General features: G+C 41.2%; 1 protein-coding gene across 1 annotated transcript in view; it reads left to right on the forward strand.

Annotated features, from left to right (window-relative positions):
* cfap221 (cilia and flagella associated protein 221) overlaps window positions 1-12,409 on the forward strand; it is a 29,692-nt gene extending 17,283 nt beyond the window's left edge. The window contains exons 15-24 of the mRNA XM_064310867.1: window positions 2,085-2,178; window positions 2,417-2,514; window positions 3,033-3,113; window positions 3,550-3,657; window positions 4,894-5,079; window positions 5,606-5,764; window positions 5,977-6,077; window positions 8,465-8,560; window positions 10,601-10,711; window positions 11,647-12,409. Coding sequence (XP_064166937.1) covers window positions 2,085-2,178; window positions 2,417-2,514; window positions 3,033-3,113; window positions 3,550-3,657; window positions 4,894-5,079; window positions 5,606-5,764; window positions 5,977-6,077; window positions 8,465-8,560; window positions 10,601-10,711; window positions 11,647-11,761 — 1,149 coding nt within the window. The 3' untranslated portion in view covers window positions 11,762-12,409. The remainder of the gene's footprint in view (window positions 1-2,084; window positions 2,179-2,416; window positions 2,515-3,032; window positions 3,114-3,549; window positions 3,658-4,893; window positions 5,080-5,605; window positions 5,765-5,976; window positions 6,078-8,464; window positions 8,561-10,600; window positions 10,712-11,646) is intronic.
* Window positions 12,410-21,420: the final 9,011 nt, after the last annotated feature.

The raw sequence follows: 21,420 nt of genomic DNA on the forward strand, positions 1-21,420 counted from the left end.
TTGTGCCAAATTTAACAATGTGCCACACTGGGAAATGCCTTGTTTGTCATATTCTGCAGAGAGGCATATGCTGAAGTCCTATAATACACCGAGGGATATTTTATCTTGGTTTAAAATGGGGTTTGCCTGTTACAAATCTGTAGTGGTTTTTTATGTATTCCTTATTCTAAACACAAACCTTAAAATGGATGTATCCACTTAAATATCTCAGTAAAATCCATTACACTCACAAAAAATGTAGGCATTACCTCGTTTCATGTTTAGACTGATGTCTCTTCGTTTTTGTGATAAAGAGACTAGTCAGTAAGCTAACAGCAGGGTTCCTGTATGTTTCGATTGCATTTTCCCATAATGTCTTCTTAGCATGAATGGCCTGGTAGGTAATATCCTGAGTCCTTTTGATCAGCCTCCGTACCATACTATGCATGAGATGTTTATTTTATGAAGAGCTTAAGTGCAGTATTAAAGCTAAACAAAGATAGGGTTTATCTGACAAAGGGGGTCTGTCATCTTGAATCTCAGTATAATTTACAAATACACAAGGTTTCACTGACGGGCTCGGTGAAAACAATTTGCAAGCAGTTACCGATAAGATGCTTTTTTCGGTGAGATGACTGGGTAATATTTTATTGGGTCTTAAGAATGTATCTGTGCCGTCTGGGTAGTGTAGAGGTATAAGCACTTGCCTACCACCTCAGAGACCCGGGTTCAATCCCCGGCAGTGGTACTTCCGGCTTGGTCAGATGTTCGCGGGTGGTCAGTAGCCGGTGAGGGTATGAGTCCTGATTGTTGCATTAGCAGCTCCTACTGGTCCTACTGGTTGTTCGGGGGGCCTGTTCAGCAGGGAGGGGATCTGGGGGAGATAGCGTGAACCTCCGCACGCACGCGTTACGCTCTCCCTGTAAAAACTCCTTGATGACAGGTGAAAAGAAGCGCCTGGCGAATCCACATGTATCGAAGGAGGCACATGGTAGTCTACACCCTCCCCAGATCGACCAGGACCGTGATTCACACGGGGAATTGGTATAACGACTAAATTGGGGAGAAAATGGGAGAAAAATGGCAAAAAAAAGAATGTATCTGTAACATCTTCAGACTCTATTTAATACTGCAAGATAACTGAATTTATGACTTTTCATTATCATCATTCAAAGGAATGCTGATGGGGTAATTTCAGAATGCATTTAAAATGCAATATGATGCTCCTTACCTTACCTAAGATTAAAGGTATCCGTGCTGAAAAGGTCTTTTGTTCTGAGAACTAAAGAACCCAAGTTAATATTAAATCCTGTCCTGGTTTTAACTTGCTTCAGGCCATCTAAACCCTTGGAACAAAGCTCACATTTGATTGCTGCACCTTTTTTATGCTGCAGCAGATCCCATTTGTTTATGAATTGTGTTGTTTTTGCATGTTATCATTTTACCTGGCCATTATCTGGCTTGCTGGGTAGCCAGTCTCTGTTGAAACTGGAGCCAGTGCCGTCTCAGCCGTACAGCCAGCCCGTGACAGATATGCAGGAGCGTGCCGGTCTCATACAACATCCAATTGATATTCATCAGAACCGGCTATACAGCTGTCGGATGCGAACAAATGGCAGATTAACGCCTTGACTCGGCTTGGGCCTAGCTGACCATGAAAATCTAATTACACCGTAGCATCTGAGCTCTCAGAAAAAGGAAGTCATCAACCTTCATGAATTTAATTACAGGATCACAAATTCAGCGCATGTAGTTCAAATGCGCCCATCTTTCCAATATTACACAGGTCTGTTGTCCCATAAATAAGGTTTGGGAAGATTTGCTATACCTAGGCCAGTTTGAATTATCTTAAGCCCAATGTGTAATGAGGGTCAAATCTAGTTTAATTGAACCTAATTCTGGGTGAATGACAGCAAGGGGACTGTAAAGGATGTTGCCATTCTTCATAGATATTTGTAGTGAAATTTGTGATTTCTCTCTATGGACTGATAAGGTGTAATCAGGAACCAAGAAGCATAACCAGAACCAAATCTCTAAGACGCTGTGTTAACAGCTTTAGTTTCCATCTCGGTGAGTGCGTGCACTGTGCTGTGTGTGTGTATCAGGTCCTGATCCGCTGCCGCATGGACAATCGTCTTTTATCCCTGAAGCTGACGGTTCGCATGATGAAGAGACAGCCTAACAGTGACGCGCATACAGGTCAGCGTCAACATACACGGGTGAAGCATTAGTCAGTCCATCTCAGAGAAGATACTACAGTATATACTACTGCTGTGTAAAAGCACAAAGTGTAAATATTCCTCTTGATTTGTTGTTCAAAGCTAAAGGTCAATCTACAAAGATTGAGGATTAAACTCCACAATTAATCATTAATTCTATTTTTTCAACTAAAATGTTAACATCATGTGTGGGTGTATAATCTGCTTTTTTTTTACAGGGGATGATGAGAAGCTCCTCCCTCTGAAACTGTCCCGGGACAATCTCCACCCATTCTCCTTTCCCACCTTCAGCTGTCTGGATCACCTGGATGAGCTCGTAAGTCTGAACCTCGTTTCAGAAATAACTCACCTGTTTCAGGTTGTTGCACCAATCAGAGCTATTTACTCTTGGTTGCACACCTCTGTACACTAGAACCACCTATTAGGTGCATTTTTCTTCCCCCCCCATGAAAATGCGCTGTACCGCCAAGAGCCAAGTGACCATTGGTCATTCTGGAAAACTATGTATACTAGATGATTATATGTAAATATAATATTTTAGTTTTGAATGGTTATTTTTTAAGAAAATAATATTTTATAGCCTTTTTTGGGAACTGACAGCCCTCCTGGATTGAGAGGACATATCAACATATTGTTGTGTGAGATGGGCAAAGAGATCATGTAGTAAAGCAGCAAAGACAGAACAGTGATTATCTGACAGATCTGAGATCAGTGAATAAGGCAGTAAATGGGCAGTACTGACTGACTGTTTGACTGATCAGAGATCAGTAGGTAGACAAGTGCAGGGTGTGAAAGTGGCATGATTACCTGACAGATTACTCCCTCTCTCTCCAGACCCCTCAAGCTCTGGGTCCAGTCCCCGTGAAGCCTGTCCCACTTCTGATAACTACGCATGTCCCATTCTTCAAACTTAAGGTTCTGTTAATGCATCTAAGCTTTTAAGGATTGGCTCTCCCTTTTCAGCACACATGTAGAACTGAAACTGTTAGACATTGTGTATCTGCTAGAGAGGGAACGTAGGTCACTAATGAAGACACAGTCTGCATGTGAAACATGGCAAGGAGCTTTATCTTCAGATATGTATAAGCTATTTCTTTTGAAAAAATTAAAAGCTAACTCACTTTTAAGCTACAAACTATCAGAAACACCGGAGTGAAAGTGTTTGATGAACTGGCAGATGCTTGCATGTAGAATAACCATAAAATCTGTTGTCCAAGTCACACTTTCTTGAATGTCTCACCCCAACCATTCCAGTTTACCAGGTTATTGTTACTTTGGGTTAGGGGTTGTGCAGGATGTTCCTTCTCGTATGAAGCTGTTGTCTTAAAATGTACTTCTGTTCTTGTTAAAGGTTCCCCAGCACTACAGGTTGATGGGCTATCGGCAGGTGTCACCTTTTCAGGCGTGGGAGGGCTCTGATCCCAGTATCTTGGCCCGACCGCTGCGCTCAGGGGCTCAGGTAACCCTACTCACCACCAAAAGTATTATTATTATTATTATTGTAAGTTCGATTGCATGCTGCTTAGATCGTTTATAGTGTAGAGCAATGTGAATTTGTATTTCTGTAAATGTGTCATAACCCTTAGAAAATCTATATAAAATCTGCTGTGGGGGCCGGCTGTAAGCACCATATACCATTCATGATTTCTGATGATGATAGCATAGAATCACTAAACTGAGATTTAATATTTCCCTACACACTCAGAGACTCATTTTGGCGCTGGTTCTCAAGCTCACAGTAAATACTGGAGCTTTTTCTGTGGAGTGAATTCCTGTGGAGCTTTTGAAACAAAATTTGTGACAGTAAATGTGTCATCCATGATGAATGTGCTGCAAGGGTCAGTTTATGAGACTGTTCTATTTTTTAACATAAAACCGGTGTCTGTAAATTCTCAGCCTGAGGATCCTCTTTGTGTTTTTCCCATCTCGCTCACATTGGCCATAAAGCTTTCCTCAAAGGAGACACAGCACACTAGCCTCCGACTGGCTGATTCACTTGGTTGTCAAAAAAGCCCTTGGTACTGAGGGAGCCATGCCACAGCATAGCTTCGACTGTCATACTGAACGCTGACTCCCGAGCCAGCATTTTATGATATCAGTACCAGTCTTTGTGGTCCTGGTGTTTGTGCAATCATATTATATCCTGAGTCTTTCCCAGTGGCCCATGGATACCTGACCAATTTTCTAAGCCCTCAGATTCTCCATTAAACTGTTTCTGAGTAAACAGAACAGGGACCAGGACGGCCGTCTGTCAAAGTTCCATGAACGTCACGGCAACATGCTGTAAACCAATGGCACTCAAAACTTGGTCCTGAGGGACCTCTGTGTGATAGTTTTTGTTATAGCCAATCTCTTGCTCAATTACAGTTGTTGAACACATTTACGTGATGAGGAAGAATATTTAATGGAAGAATATGTAAATGCATTTGATGATGTACGTCTGTAGGGCATTGTCATGTTTTCATTTGAAAGTATTTGAAAGTGCTTTGTACTGTATGTGTAGTGCTGGGTTTGTGATAGTGGAATGTTCTGAATTAAATGGTTCCAGTGTAGACAGGAGTCCACATGAGATTCAAATTTGGAGAGGCCTGCCCTAAGCATCACATCTTTCCCTCTCTGTCTCTGGTCATCAGGCTTAGAACCCCTCTGATACGGTAGGAACCATGTTCCTATCATTCTTTGTTAAACACTGCAGGATGAACTTCTACCTGCGATGATACCACCTCTGGCAGAATACGGTCTCCCAGAATCGGCGGGGGCAGGACAGACCCAGAAGAGCCAGCAGGACCAGGCTGTGGACCTGGCAGAGTCCCCCGCCCTGAGTTTCAGTGCCCCCCCTGCCCTGCTGCGGCCCCCGAATGCCCACCCCCTCAGGATCTTTGTATGTCCTGATCCAAGTCACCACCCCACACTGCTTATGGCATGACTGATTGATATTTCTAATGAATAACTCAGAGTCTGGTCTAGGGCCCATGCAGATGGGGCTTTGGAGGAGATTTGGAATTTTAAAAGTGTATTTCTTTGTACTTTCACATAATTTGCCCATAATATTTACATATGTAGTAGAATTAAACACTGTGTAAGTCTCTTTGGCTAAAGGCATTTGCCAGCTGACTAAATTATAAATTGATTATACTTTAATTTAATTCTGTAAACCTGAAAATAAAAAGCAACCAGTCAAGAGTATAAAGGATAGTTAGGCCATGCATAGGATCATGAGAATGTTTGCGGCCGATGTGCCCTTGTTTAGAACTCTAGATTTTTAATGATTAGAGGATGATGGTGATGATGATGATGGTGATGATGGGTGATAATGACTGATGCGATAATTAATAGGTCAGATTTCAGTGTTAAATGGCCTCTGTCAAGAACAGCTCCACAGCTCAACATCTTCCTGTATTCTGTAGAACCCTGCGCCTGGCCTGCAGGCCTTCAAGAAACCCCCACGCTACCTGGAGTGTGACCCCGAGTTCCACCTTTGTCCTTTACCGATGTACCCCGTTCCCAAGGGAACTAGCATGGGGGTCCATGCAGCCAGCACCCAGAGGAAGTTCCTGGACCGAACGGTAAACCCCCTGAATCTTCCTCTGTGGGCAGGGCCAACGGGTGTTTAGATTTTCAAGATGTTTTCACATTGTTAGCATTGAGAAAGTTACCAATTACAGCTTTAACATGAGAAAAGTGATCCTTCAGAAGTGCACATACAGTTTACAAAACAACCTCCAAGAGGAAGAAAAAGTGGCTCTTCCTTTCTAATGTCACTTCCTGTTGACCACAGGAAATAATTAGAGGGGTGATGACCTGGAAGAAGTTCCAGTCAGCGGCCTTGTCTTCTTTGTCCAGCCCTCCTACTCTGACCAGCTCCTGGACATCACGCATGTAAGGGCATGGTTGTATCACGTGTATAACAAAATGCATTCTGGTAAGATGACCGGCAGTAAGCCGGGCAGCATTCAGAATATCATAACCTAATATGGTAAGTAAGCTGCAATGCATTAAACAAGGGATATTTTCTTTTTCCCATTTTTGCACCAAAAATAGTAATAGTGCCAATAAAAAAATCCATGATTTTACTTAAAAGAAACAAGTATTGGAACCTACAGTAACATGTTTTGTCCTGTGGTTCCTCATTAGCCAAGCTCTCTGATGCTACTTCAGTGGGGTGTTTGAGAGACAGGTGATGATGAACTACACCTCCAACAGCAACACACAGCAGCCCCCCTCTCATTAGCATCAGTGGAAACGTGATTTAAAATCTGTTTACATGGCGACAAGCACCCAGAGCCCCTCTTTAACGTTACAGACAGACTTTTGGCCACAGAATTTCACCCAAACCCCAGGTTACAGACTTGGCTCTCCTGCTTCAGCTGTGTTGGAACGGCGTCCAGACGTCAGGATAATGTATTAGGGCGGACAATGGAGCACTGCTGCGTTGTCTTTATTTGGACTGATATTTGTCCAATGTGGCTCTGATGCGAAGAACAAAAGGGCTCTGAGCCATTTTCAATATGAAAACAGCAGCAACAAATGCAGCCATTTGGCTTCCATATATGAGAAGTTCAACAGATAACTAAACAGATGGTAAAACGTGCATGGGTGCCCAAAGCCATTGATGAGCTGCAATTAAGCTAAGCTAAATGACTGCATTTACTTATAGTGATTATAGGTTACCGACTTTAGTTTACTTTCGGAAATTTTGTTTTCAGCGTCACTAAACAAGCTATTGCATGCAATACAACATAATACTAAGTACACATACTGTATTAATACAGTGAAACAAAAGATGCTGTTGTGTTTCATATTGCACAAAGGGTAAGTCAGTCTGTTGGTCCTACCTATATGAGGTAAAATAACAGAGTATTACAGTGTCATTGCCCCGATATGACTGGATATCAGTCATTTCATTCATGGAAACCATGGGTAATTTATATTGTAGTGTTACCAGAAGGAATTGTCACAGGGTGCCTCGTGTATCATGTGTTTCAAAGAAACAATGTGATTTACGGCAGACATAACATGTGGTGCTTGGCAATGGAGAAGTCACCTAGAGTGATGGTATTTAGAAGCAATGAGATATATTAAAACGCTTAATGTAACCTTACACCTACATGTAGCGAGGTATACAAATGATTTGCTCTTGAGAGAACAAAACACCTCATATATTCAAAGGAAACTTGCCCTTGGTCTCAAAATGACAATCAAATATAAACTTTCAGAGCAAATCTGCTTTGTCTCATGCCATCTGGTTGACATGGAAAGTGGCGGAGGTGTGTGTTCAGTCTTACCATTGCATTGCTTTGTCCTTCTGACTAACCGCTTTAAGCCTGCACTTGCACAAATGTCAGGATTCTGAAGGTTGCAAATGTCATGACATGCTCCGAGAGGAAGAACATAATGCAGTTCAAGTGAGTTTTTTCCACTGGAGTGTCCTCACTTTGATTTCGACCATTTTGTTGCATTTTTGCCTTTAATTTACACTGTTTTGCATTATGTAAAGCAGGCCCTCAGAACAAATTGGCTGTATATGATTCCCAACCGATGTTTATGTAGCACATTGCTGAACGCCACTAAGAAGAAAAACAGTTACATTAATAAACGATTATGAATGTAATACATTTCCTGAAGTGATATGCTTAATATCAATCTTCCAGTCTATTAAATTTCTGTTAATTATACCATTTAAACCCATAGTTATATCATTTAATAGAGACTGTTAAATTGCTTTCATTTGATTTAAATATTTAAGCCAAAATCCACCGGAAAATGCACAGACTAGGATGTTAAAACTATGAGGTGCAATAGAAAAGGATGGGGTTATTGGATTCGTTGTGCTACAGTCATGCACCTTGAAATTTTGGAAATGCACACGTGTAGCACAGACGGAGTGTAGCACAGTGGGTAATGAACTGGGCTTGTAACCGAAAGGTCGCAGGTTTAATTCCTGGGTGGGACACTGCCGTTGTACCCTTGAGCAAGGTACTTAACCGAAATTGCTTCAGTATGTATCCAGCTGTATAAATGGATACAATGTAAAAATGCTATGTAAAAGTTGTGTAAGTCGCTCTGGATAAGAGCGTCTGCTAAATGCCTGTAATGTAATGTAATGTAATACACATAATCAGAAAATTCCAAAATCAAGAAATAAGATGTTTTTCTGTTGTATCCATTTGAATTCTGTCTTCCTTGTGAGAGACAAATGGAGGCCAATGAGAATATGGCCATTCCATACAAACCACCCATGTTCTAAAAGGTGTTTCTCCCTGTAGGTCTGATCCTTTTAATGAAGACCTGCTTCCCAGCTCAGCGCCCCCTGCCCTGACCGGCCTGCCTGAGGAGCTGAAGGAGGACGTGATGGATGGGCTGTAAGCACAAGAACAAACCATGACCAACACACTAAAACACACTGAACACTAGAGTCAGCAGCCTAAACACACTGAACATCAGAGCCAACAGCCTAAACACACTGAACACCCAGAGTCAACAGCCTAAACACACTGAACTCCAGAGCCAACAGCCTAAACACACGGAACACCAGAGCCAACAGCCTAAACACACTGAACACCCAGAGTCAACAGCCTAAACACACTGAACACCCAGAGTCAACAGGCAAAACACACTGAACACCCAGAGTCAACAGCCTAAACACTCTGAACACCCCGAGTCAACACCGTAAACACACTGAACACCAAAGTCAGCAGCCTGAACACACTGAACACCCAGAGTCAACAGGCAAAACACACTGAACACCCAGAGTCAACAGCCTAAACACTCTGAACACCCAGAGTCAACACCGTAAACACACTGAACACCAGAGTCAGCAGCCTGAACACACTGAACACCCAGAGTCAACAGGCAAAACACACTGAACACCCAGAGTCAACAGCCTAAACACTCTGAACACCCCGAGTCAACACCGTAAACACACTGAACACCAGAGTCAGCAGCCTGAACACACTGAACACCTGGTCAGCAGCCTAAACACACTGAACACCAGAGTCAGCAGCCTGAACACACTGAACACCTGGTCAGCAGCCTAAACACACTGAACACCAGAGTCAGCAGCCTGAACACACTGAACACCTGGTCAGCAGCCTAAACACACTGAACACCAGAGTCAGCAGCCTGAACACACTGAACACCTGGTCAGCAGCCTAAACACACTGAACACCAGAGTTAACACCCCTGAAACACACTGAACACCCAGATTAAACAGCATAAACACACAGTGAACACCCAGAGTCAACAGCATAAACACACTGGACACCCAGAGTCAATCGCATAAACACACTGAACATCCAGAGTCAACAGCATAAACACACTGAACACCCAGACTTGATTCCCTGAACAGACTGAACACCCAGACTCAGCTCCCTGAACAGACTGAACACCCAGCCATGATTCCTGAATGCACTGAACAGACAGGGCTCCCTGAACACCCAGACTCCTCTCTGAATGCATTGAGCGGACTTGTAACTGACACCCTGTTCAATCATAGCTAATACTGAGAGCTATTTAGGTCCGATTTAATAAATCATTGGAAGCTACAGAAGACGATTATAAAAGGTTGCCCAATTAAGCTGAGCGCTGTCCTTTCCTTTCTCTCTCATTTCCTCCCAGACACTTAAAGGCCTCGATTTGGCTATTCACTGCTGTAAACAAGCCAATTTAACTTCTCCTCCTAGGGTCTTGATTCAAATATTCATTTCTGTACATAACAAGGAAATTTAACCACTCTGCTCATAAAGAGTAAGTGGACACATGACAGAAAACTGCTGTTGCAGTACTCACTATAAAACAAGGTTGCTCTGCTGGCTACACCTAAATCAGTGATGTCAAAGCGGGTATTTTTCCTGTAATGACATTACTGATTGGGTGTGGCCAGCGATACAATCAGGTTAAAAATTTTTACCCATAGAGTGCGCTGCAGCAGCAGTTTTCTGCCCTGTGTTCACTTAGGCCTCAGCCCTCCAGGGCCAGGGCCAGGTGTCACTGCATTCTGTTGCTTCCTCATAGCCTCTCCAGGCTATGCCTTCACAGCGTAGATGCCCTTTTCTTTCTGAAACCAAAATGCAACTGCCATATTCCGCATGCTCCTCACATGTAGCTGTACCACTGGGGTGTGAAACCCAAGTCCTGGAGGACTGTAGTATTTGCAGGTTTGAGTGGTTGACTTTCAGTCAGCAGCCCAGGGCTTTGGAACCTAGGTGGATGGGCTCTTCAGCCAATCGTAGACTTAAATGGAGCACTTAAGCACTGACACATACCAAAAACCAGTGGGCATCATGACCCTGGGACTGGATTGGGACACTGCTGCTATAGCTGGGCGGTTTCAGCAGACAGCTTTTTGCACAGAGCAGGCTTTGCTTGGTGTTACAGAGCCATGATGGCTTGTGTTTGAACAGATCCCAAAGCAAGGGAGTGGCCCTCACGCCGGAAATGCTGAGAGCAGAGTTTCCCCTGCCGGAGAGCACCCGACTCGCACAGCTGAAGGGGGAAACCACCAAAGACGACAGGTAATATCCACACTGCACTCTTGTATATACACACACCAAAAGATAAAACCAAAATAGACATGAGCCTGATCTGAGCCTGTCTTTCAGCAGACTGTATCCAGGAACAGAACAAGCAAACAATCATCTGCTAGGAACAGGCCATCACCATGCTCTATGGCTGGGCTGCCCAACCCTGTTTCTGAGGATCTTCCATCCTGTAGGTTTTAACTCCAACCCTAACAAAGCACAGCTAGAGATCTCCCTGAGCTGCTAATTAGTCGAGTCAGGTGTGCCGAATTAGGGTTGAAATGAAAACCTACAGGACAGTAGATCTCCTGGAACACGGTTGGGAAGCCCTGCTCTATGGCTCTCAGCAAAAAAAGCCTTGAATGACCTGGCAATTTGTTGTCAGGGTAACTGTCCATGTGTACCCACAATGCATTTTACACCCACTCTGCCATTTTTCAAAGCAGAACAACTCTGACTAGCTATCCAACTGTCATCCAAGTTATAATATGTGTTGCCTGGGTAGACATACAGTATGTATTAGAGTCTGTGCACATTCTTAAGCTGTTCTTATGTCTGTTTTCCATATTTCATGTTTTGACACTTGTTTTGGCCTTGGAATATTTGACCTTAGAAGGCAGCCAGAGTTCATCTACGAGATGCTCAAACCCAAGGAAAGCATTCAGTCAGGCAGTCTATAAGCATCATAAGGGCCACTGACCATATTTAGTAGCTTCCACACAAACACACTTTCCTTGGGGACAATTGGCAAGCACCTTTTTGCTTTTTTATTTTAAGGCTCTGGTTCGATATATTTTATGACGTACTGTGTGTTGTTCTTTCCAGAGAACAGCCATGGGCATCATTTAACGTTAACTTGCTCATCTGACAGTGTCACAATGTGGGTGCTGTGCAACCCAAATCATTCTCTTCCTGTTGTTTTTGTGCAGACAAGTGAGAGAGCCAGAGAAGGACCAGGCTCAGCCTAGTAAACTGGCCTCCAAGGTGCAGGCAAGACTGAGGGACTTGAAGGCCCTGGCAAAGACGGACTTCTTCCACCAGTGATGCTCAGCGCACTCTTCTTATTCTTTTAAATCATCTGGATGTGGAAAGGGTAAATGTATAAACACAGTAGCTTCCAATTCTCTGTGTAATTTCATCTAGTGGATGAAACCTGTAGTGGCACAGATCATGCCTCTCCCCATAATTCCATTCCCATTGTTCTATTTTCATTGTTATGGAAACGATTCCACAGTGGAGCATCATAACAGAAAATTGTGGAAAGTGGAAAGGATTGATTGACAGCCATGACAGGAGCTGTGAAGATGAACCATTTATGACATGTTGTAGGCTAGGGTTAAGGTGTATTGACCCTTTGTTTTTTCATAAGCTCATATGCAGTTAGAAAATCAGGGTGTTGTTTCATGTTTCTGTAAAAACACAAGAGTCGGCTTGTGTAGTGTCTTGCAGGCCTTGGAGCTCTAGTTGGACAATTCAATACCTTGAGCATATTGTATTATAATATTTATCACAGCTCTAAAACCTATTTATTTAACCCCTGACAGATAGCATTTGACTGTTTGAATCCCTTGGAAGTACTGGGAGTGCTAGTGAGTAAAAGTGATTTCATAGGGTACACTAAAACAAAAAACACAAATTCTTCTTGCAAACTTCTTGCTATTCACTGAAATTTGAAACCAATTTTTTTTTTTTTTAAGAAAATGTGGAGCACTAGTTGAAATTCATATCTTTGTTCTCATCATGGTTTTACATAACATTAATACAACTTTAAGAATAAAATATTAACCAGAAAACAACTGGCTTTATATACTGTCCATATTTCTTACCTTATTTCTGTAACATCTGGACCAAGTAACATGCTGACACAATTTCTGTGCTTGATATTTACTGCCATCTTGTGGCTACAACAAAGTCTCACCACCAACAGATACTATATGAAACTCGTCACTTGAATTGCCTAAAAGTGCAGATTCTTTTGTCTTCCCACTGAAAGAAATGCTGTCTCTGTTTGGGATATGAGGAACACAAAATACTATTATGCAAAGGTTCCCAGTCCTCTTCATTCCAACCGATCTATTATCATATACTCTTAAGATTATTGAAAAAATGGATTTGCATTTCATAAATTTGTACTGTAACATTTGAACACAATGTGGATTTGGCTTGTTAGCAGTTGGTTTCTCTTCATTGTTCACAGGCAATTTACAACAAGCAGTTTTCTGTACTAATTTCAGCTTTAGGTCCATCAATTAAGTTATACAGAAATGTAACTTCTTTCAAATGAATCATTTGCAGTAGCATTTTACAGACAATTAAAGCATGTGTTTTCTGAATAGTGATCTAACTGATTAAAAGTCTGAATATTCATTCTAAACAAAATTTGGCTGTAAGAGAGTAAACCATCCCTCATTAAACGTTAAGGGGGAGGCGCCCCAAGTTACAAGGGAGATTTTGACAGGATGGGTCAATTTTGAGATAATTAGCTAAATTGATTAGTTCTCATTTTGCTGTGCTGCAAAGTCCAATTGGTATATATGCAAATGATTTTCTCTACTCAGTTACTTGGGTCAACATAAAATGGATGAAATTAAAAGGAAAAGCCCAAAAATGATATTTACCCCATTGTAATTAACTACCTAAATTAGGTCAGGTGTAGCTCATTATTTAAGAGATGACATGAAATACTTTAACGAAGGCCACCTGTGATTGTTTTGAATCCACCTGTGCCCAATGGTGTCATTGCAAAATAAATATCACCGACTTTGTGCCCTCCCAACTGAAAGAGCAGATCAGACCAGGCATACTGCCATGAAGATTAAAGAACGGCATTGGGAAAGTTGAAAATATGTTAGGCAGAAAAAGCTAGTTAAGGTTATTTTAGAAAGCCTTGAAGCTTGCTAGAAGCATGCTTTAGTCCACTATTACAAACTGTTAGTGCAGGAGGAGCAAGGGAGAAATATGGCACAGTCCAGGCAGTAACAGATCAGGCTGTTCTACCAAACTAAGCAAAGTGGAAGAAAGGGGCAAATATCAGTAGGGACTGGAGTGTAGTGACAGAACCAACTATTTTAGAGCTTACTGGCTTGAGGACAGCCTTGTATCATTGCAAAAACTACAACAGAACAGCTTAAAGACAAGACGATGTCTGGAATGTCCCGCCTAGACCTGGATCCAATTAAAACTGCTATGCCTGTAAAATTGCTGTCCACGAATACCCTGAATAAAACAATTTGAGTAATTCCACATGTAGGAATGGTCAACAATTCTGAAAGCTGAAATGAAACCTCAAACAGCTATGCCTTAGACATGAGCTGTAATTGGCAAAGTATTGTGCAAATCTCCAAAGTCTTGACTCTGGGGAAGGTGACTACCTTGGTTAATAAGAAATGCATTTTTTTTAAATGTGCTTCATGAAAATATGTAGAATTTGTGTGCTTTGGAGGGGGAGGGGATTCAATGCAAATGTGAAAAACTGATTTCAGAAGAATGTTGCTGACTTGGTGAACAAAATCTCTGATTAGCACTGTCCAAAGGTAAGTGATGTATAACGACTGGCCACTGTTTTGAGGGCGATGTCTGCCACCTGGAAGCCAAAAAAAGAAAATGAACCCCACCTCAAAGGACTGCAAAAACAAAACTCAAAAGAATTTGATTATCAGATGCAAAAAGCCCTGGTGTAGAAGAATGATTCTCTGGTGCGGAGAACATACCTTTAACTGATGGCTGATGAAAGAAAACTGGTGTCCTTGACCGTGTAAGTGATGTATAACCAGTGGTCACTGTTTTGAGGATGATCTGCTACCTAAAAGCCAAAAAGAGAAAACACAAGACCCCACCTCAGAGACTAAACTAAAATGGAGGGAACTAACTAAATAAGCTAAGCATTTAATTATTAGATACAACTGAGTATAAAATACGTCCTACTAAAACCCTGGTGAAGAAGTATGATTCTCTGGTGCGGACAGCCACACCTTGAGCTGCTGGTTGACGAAAGCAAGCTGGCGTCCTTGACCCAGTAAGTGATGTATAACCAGTGGTCTATGTTTTGAGGATGATGATCTACTACCTAAAAGATAAAAAGAGAGAACACAAGACCCCACCTCAGAGACTAAACTAAAAAGGAGGGAACTAACTAAATAAGCTAAGCATTTCATTATTAGATACAACTGAGTATAAAATCAGTGCTACTAAAACCCTGGTGTAAAAGTATAATTCTCTGGTGCGGAGAGCCACACCTTGAGCTGCTGGTTGACGAAAGCAAGCTGGTGTCCTTGACCCAGTAAGTGATGTATAACCAGTGGTCATTGTTTTGAGGATGATGATCTTCTACCTAAAAGATAAAAAGAGAGAACACAAGATCCCACCTCAGAGACTAAACTAAAAAGGAGGTAATCTAACTAAATAAGCTAAGCATTTCATTATTAGATACAACTGAGTATAAAATAAGTGCTACTAAAAGCCCTGGTGTAGAAGTATGATTCTCTGGTGCGGAGAGACACATTGTGCTGATGGCTGATGAAAGCAAGCTGGTGTCCTTGACCCAGTACGCGATGTATAACCAGTGGTCATCGTTATGAGGATGATGATCTACTACCTAAAAGATAAAAAGAGAGAACACAAGACCCCACCTCAGAGACTAAACTAAAAAGGAGGTAATCTAACTAAATAAGCTACGATTTTCATTATTAGATACAACTGAGTATAAAATAAGTGCTACTAAAAGCCCTGGTGTAGAAGTATGATTCTCTGGTGCGGACAGCCACACCTTGAGCTGCTGGTTGACGAAAGCAAGCTGGCGTCCTTGACCAAGTAAGTGATGTATAACCAGTGGTCTATGTTTTGAGGATGATGATCTACTACCTAAAAGAGAAAACACAAGACCCCACCTCAGAGACTAAACTAAAATGGAGGGAACTAACTAAATAAGCTAAGCATTTCATTATTAGATACAACTGAATATAAAATAAGTGCTACTAAAATCCTGGTGTAGAAGTATGATTCTCTGGTGCGGAGAGCCACACCTTGAGCTGCTGGTTGACGAAAGCAAGCTGGTGTCCTTGACCCAGTAAGTGATGTATAACCAGTGCTCATCGTTTTGAGGATGATGATCTACTACCTAAAAATCAAAAAGAGAAAACACAAGACCCCACCTCAGAGACAAAACTAAAAAGGAGGGAATCTAACTAAATAAGCTAAGCATTTCATTATTAGATACAACTGAGTATAAAATAAGTGATACTAAAACCCTGGTGTAGAAGTATGATTCTCTGGTGCGGAGAGCCACACCTTGAGCTGATGGCTGATGAAAGCAAGCTGCTGTCCTTGACTTGGTACGTGATGTATAACCAGTGGTCATCGTTTTGAGGATGATGATCTACTACCTAAAAATCAAAAAGAGAAAACACAAGACCCCACCTCAGAGACTAAACTAAAAAGGAGGGAATCTAACTAAATAAGCTAAGCATTTCATTATTAGATACAACTGATATAAAATAAGTGCTACTAAAATCCTGGTGTAGAAGTATGATTCTCTGGTGCGGACAGCCACACCTTGAGCTGCTGGTTGACGAAAGCAAGCTGGTGTCCTTGACCCAGTAAGTGATGTATAACCAGTGCTCATCGTTTTGAGGATGATGATCTACTACCTAAAAGATAAAAAGAGAGAACACAAGACCCCACCTCAGAGACGAAACTAAAAAGGAGGGAATCTAACTAAATAAGCTAAGCATTTCATTATTAGATACAACTGAATATAAAATAAGTGCTACTAAAATCCTGGTGTAGAAGTATGATTCTCTGGTGCGGAGAGCCACACCTTGAGCTGCTGGTTGACGAAAGCAAGCTGGTGTCCTTGACCCAGTAAGTGATGTATAACCAGTGCTCATCGTTTTGAGGATGATGATCTACTACCTAAAAATCAAAAAGAGAAAACACAAGACCCCACCTCAGAGACGAAACTAAAAAGGAGGGAATCTAACTAAATAAGCTAAGAATTGCATTATTAGATACAGCTGAGTATAAAATAAGTGCTACTAAAAGCCCTGGTGTAGAAGTATGATTCTCTGGTGCGGAGAGCCACACCTTGAGCTGATGGTTGATGAAAGCAAGCTGGTGTCCTTGACCCAGTAAGTGATGTATAACCAGTGCTCATCGTTTTGAGGATGATGATCTACTACCTAAAAGATAAAAAGAGAACACAAGACCCCACCTCAGAGACTAAACTAAAAAGGAGGTAATCTAACTAAATAAGCTACGATTTTCATTATTAGATACAACTGAGTATAAAATAAGTGCTACTAAAAGCCCTGGTGTAGAAGTATGATTCTCTGGTGCGGAGAGCCACACCTTGAGCTGCTGGTTGACGAAAGCAAGCTGGTGTCCTTGACCCAGTAAGTGATGTATAACCAGTGGTCATCGTTTTGAGGATGATGATCTACTACCTAAAAACCAAAAAGAGAGAACACAAGACCCCACATCAGAGACTAAACTAAAAAAGAGGTAATCTAACTAAATAAGCTAAGCATTTCATTATTAGATACAACTGAGTATAAAATAAGTGCTACTAAAAGCCCTGGTGTAGAAGTATGATTCTCTGGTGCGGAGAGCCACACCTTGAGCTGCTGGTTGACGAAAGCAAGCTGGTGTCCTTGACCCAGTAAGTGATGTATAACCAGTGGTCTACGTTTTGAGGATGATGATCTACTACCTAAAAGCAAGTAAAAAAACAAGACCCCACTCAAAGCAAAACTAAAAAGGAGTATCTAACTAAATAACTAAGCATATTATTATTAGATACAACGAGTATTAACAATAAGTGTACCTAAATCCCCTGAAGTAGTACGTATGATTTCTAGCTGGAGAGACACACTTGATGTGTATGACAAGCAAGCTGTCCTGACCAGTAAGTGATGTATAACCAGTGGTCTATGTTTTGAGGATGATGATCTACTACCTAAAAGATAAAAAGAGAGAACACAAGACCCCACCTCAGAGACTAAACTAAAAAGGAGGTAATCTAACTAAATAAGCTAAGCATTTCATTATTAGATACAACTGAGTATAAAATAAGTGCTACTAAAAGCCCTGGTGTAGAAGTATGATTCTCTGGTGCGGAGAGCCACACCTTGAGTTGCTGGTTGACAAAAGCAAGCTGCTGTCCTTGACTTGGTACGTGATGTATAACCAGTGGTCATCGTTTTGAGGATGATGATCTACTACCTAAAAACCAAAAAGAGAAAACACAAGACCCCACCTCAGAGACTAAACTAAAATGGAGGGAACTAACTAAATAAGCTAAGCATTTCATTATTAGATACAACTGAATATAAAATAAGTGCTACTAAAATCCTGGTGTAGAAGTATGATTCTCTGGTGCGGAGAGCCACACCTTGAGCTGCTGGTTGACGAAAGCAAGCTGGTGTCCTTGACCCAGTAAGTGATGTATAACCAGTGGTCACAGTTTTGAGGATGATGATCTGCTACCAAAAACCAAAAAGAGAGAACACAAGACCCCACCTCAGAGACTAAACTAAAAAAAAGAGAATCTAACTAAATAAGCTAAGCATTTCATTATTACATACAACTGAGTATAAAATAAGTGCTACTAAAAGCCCTGGTGTAGAAGTATGATTCTCTTGTGTGGAGAGCCACACCTTTAGCTGATGGTTGACGAAAGCAAACTGGTGTCCATGACCCAGTAAGTGATGTATAACCAGTGGTCTCTGTTTTGAAGATGATCTGCTACCTAAAAGCCAAGTATAAAATAAGTGCTACTAAAAGCCCTGACAATATACTAAATATCCTTCTTATTATTTATAAGCATGCTTTGCCAACCAGTATTAGGTACCCACGGTGCTAACGTTTAGACCATATCCTGCCCTGAAATGTACCCGTCATTATTTCAGCACTGGGAAGATCAATTTTTATTCAACTTCCCTAGCCCCATTGGGTCCAATTCGTTTTTGGGTCCCATAATTTGATCCGGCGGCTATTCTTTATTGATAGCTATAGCCTACGTATTGCAAGGGGAATTGAATGGGATTAATTGTGGGACCGAAAACCCTAGACTCATAACGCAGTTATGGTAAACTCGACGTGTTTCAAATGAATCAGTAGCCCATAGCATATAGAATTTAAAATTTATATTACCTCCTCAGGTGATTTTCTGCTGACCAAGTCTCGTTTATTGCTACAACGAATCGATTGTTTTGGACAATGCCAAAACCGTTGCTCATTATGGCAAACACTAGATCACTCCACGTTATATATGTTCTGGCAAAAATCCCGCGGTGTTCACTGACGTCACAGAAGAACAATAATGTTATGTTTGTATCCGTAGTGATCTTTTGTATTGAAGCGTTCGATTAGTGTTCGTTTTAAAAATACGGTCCTGCAGCCTCCTGTTTCGTAGATAACCCTAACGATCGAAAAGGCATACACTGCAAATATTGCCGAACAGGGCCCTGTTTCACGAAGCAGGATTATTCTCAGTTAGCTAGATAACCGCACTCATTAAAACCCGGAACCTTCCCAAGACCGGAGTAAAGAGTTGTTGCGGGCTTTGCTCAGACCAGTAGTCAAGCTAACTCAGTAATCCTGCTTCTTGAAATATCCCCCAGCATGTGAGGTGAAAGTGACAATATGGAAAAACCAACACAGTCGCCTAGTTTAGCACTGACATATCACATCTTCAGGATATTTGGTTTATATAGCGGATTTCCGGCCTACATCTAACAGTCTCAATAGCCTTGACGGTGCACAAAGGTGGATTCATTACAAAACGATATTATTGGATGCAAACACAGACTTTAATCTATTTATTTATTACATTTAAATTTGTTTCATAGCCTGGTACCTATAGCCTAGGTAATCGCTGAAAACTAGTAGCCTACTCTCAGGTTATCCATTAGGTAGAGCTCTGACCTTTTAGAAACAGGATATAGGCTACCATCCAATTTAGCATATGCTATATTTTATGCGGAGACCAGCTGCTTCGCAGCCATTTCAACTGTTTTCAGTTTCTTTAATATCCTCTATGATATATGAGAGGCTTTATTATTTTTATTTTTAAGTATAGGCAGAAAAGTAATCAAAAAGGCTGCACTTTTTTCCAAATCCAAATGAAAATGCCAGGCATGTAAGTCCAAAATAGCGGAGATCAATACTTCATAAAAGCACTGGACTTGAACACAATGAAACATGAACCTAGTTCACTGTAATGATTCATATGTATGTTCTAATGTGCACTAAAAGTGTCACTGAAGGTAGTCAGAAGAAACATTTGGTATTGTGATTTATCTGCTCTGTTTGCACACCTTTTTAACTTTCTCTGCAACATTAGGAGAATCTATCTGTTCACCGGCCACTCTATCCAATCAATATTCCAGTAAATTTTAATCCATATAGGGCATGCACAAACCGTGGCCTAAAACCCCCCAAAAGCATACCAAATGTGACAACAGCTAGGAAAATCTCCCTGGACAGAACCAAGCTTCCGGTTCAGGCTCTGAAAGTAGAACATTTCATTCAGGTTCAACAAACTAAATTCCGCAAGTGTAATCTGAACAAAGGGGATTAACAAAGTGAATTACAAGAGATTCTTCAGGTTGAGTTCTGTCTGTGGAACAAGGGGACATACATTAGCAGAAGGTAAATTTCATACAGACATTAGGAAAAAAAAATTCATTCAGATAGTAGTCAATAGCCTGCCAGGTCATGTAGAACAGGTAGGAACTCTGGGGATTTTTAAGACCAGGCTTGATACAGTGTTAGATACTATCCAGTCTATAGGTAATCAAAGCACTAGGTACAAATTAGTCAGAAAAATGGCGAGCATTGGCTGAATGGCCTGTTCTCATCATTATGTTATGTAGACGGCAACAGAAATTACATTCATGTTTAACTAGCATATTAAATGTGTAAATATATTTAATTATCTGCCCTTTTTGCAGTAGCATACATTATTACTCATCCCTTTAACACAAAAGGTGTGATTTAATAGCAAAACTCATAAAGTAGGCAACTTTTCATGAACTGCTCTATCCAGCTAAAGGAAAACAATTTCATTAAAATGTTCACCTCAGGTTGGAATAAAGAATTTAACATGACTAAGAACATTTAAAAAAAAAAGAGATTCTGGAAGAACACAGCAATAATTATTTGGGTGCAGTGTGCTTTCTTAAACTTACACTAGGGTTTTATAGGGTTCTGTCCGATTGCAGAAGCATGATTTTGAATAAATGCCCTTTGGCAAGAGCTTTATTGATTATATTAAAATAACAGCTTCTAGTATTTTCATAATTATATACAGTGTTTAGTTGTGTTTGCTCTGGGCATGCAGCCAGTTTCTGCCTGTTTAGTCAAACTAGGTCTTGTTATCGTGTTGTGCAGCGCTTAGTCTACATGCACTGGGACACTGAATATTAGCAATACTTGGCACCAGGGGGTGCTCATAATTCATGAGATGAGAATCTGCTTTAAACAAAATGGAAATGGCCAAACTTTACATCTGCAGGTGTGTATTTATGCCAGCGTTATTTGGACATCTCCAATACAGTGTCCTCTTGTAAGAATTTTGTCATAACATTGTGTGAAAATGCTTGGTGATGTACCCACCCACACACTAGCTGTGGTTTGATGGTTCTAGGCCCTATTATCTGGGAGCTATTGAACTTTGAAAGCGTTAGCCGGCTGCATTTTTTCCG

Source organism: Anguilla rostrata, chromosome 15 (assembly GCF_018555375.3).
Source record: "Anguilla rostrata isolate EN2019 chromosome 15, ASM1855537v3, whole genome shotgun sequence".
NCBI lineage: Eukaryota > Metazoa > Chordata > Actinopteri > Anguilliformes > Anguillidae > Anguilla > Anguilla rostrata.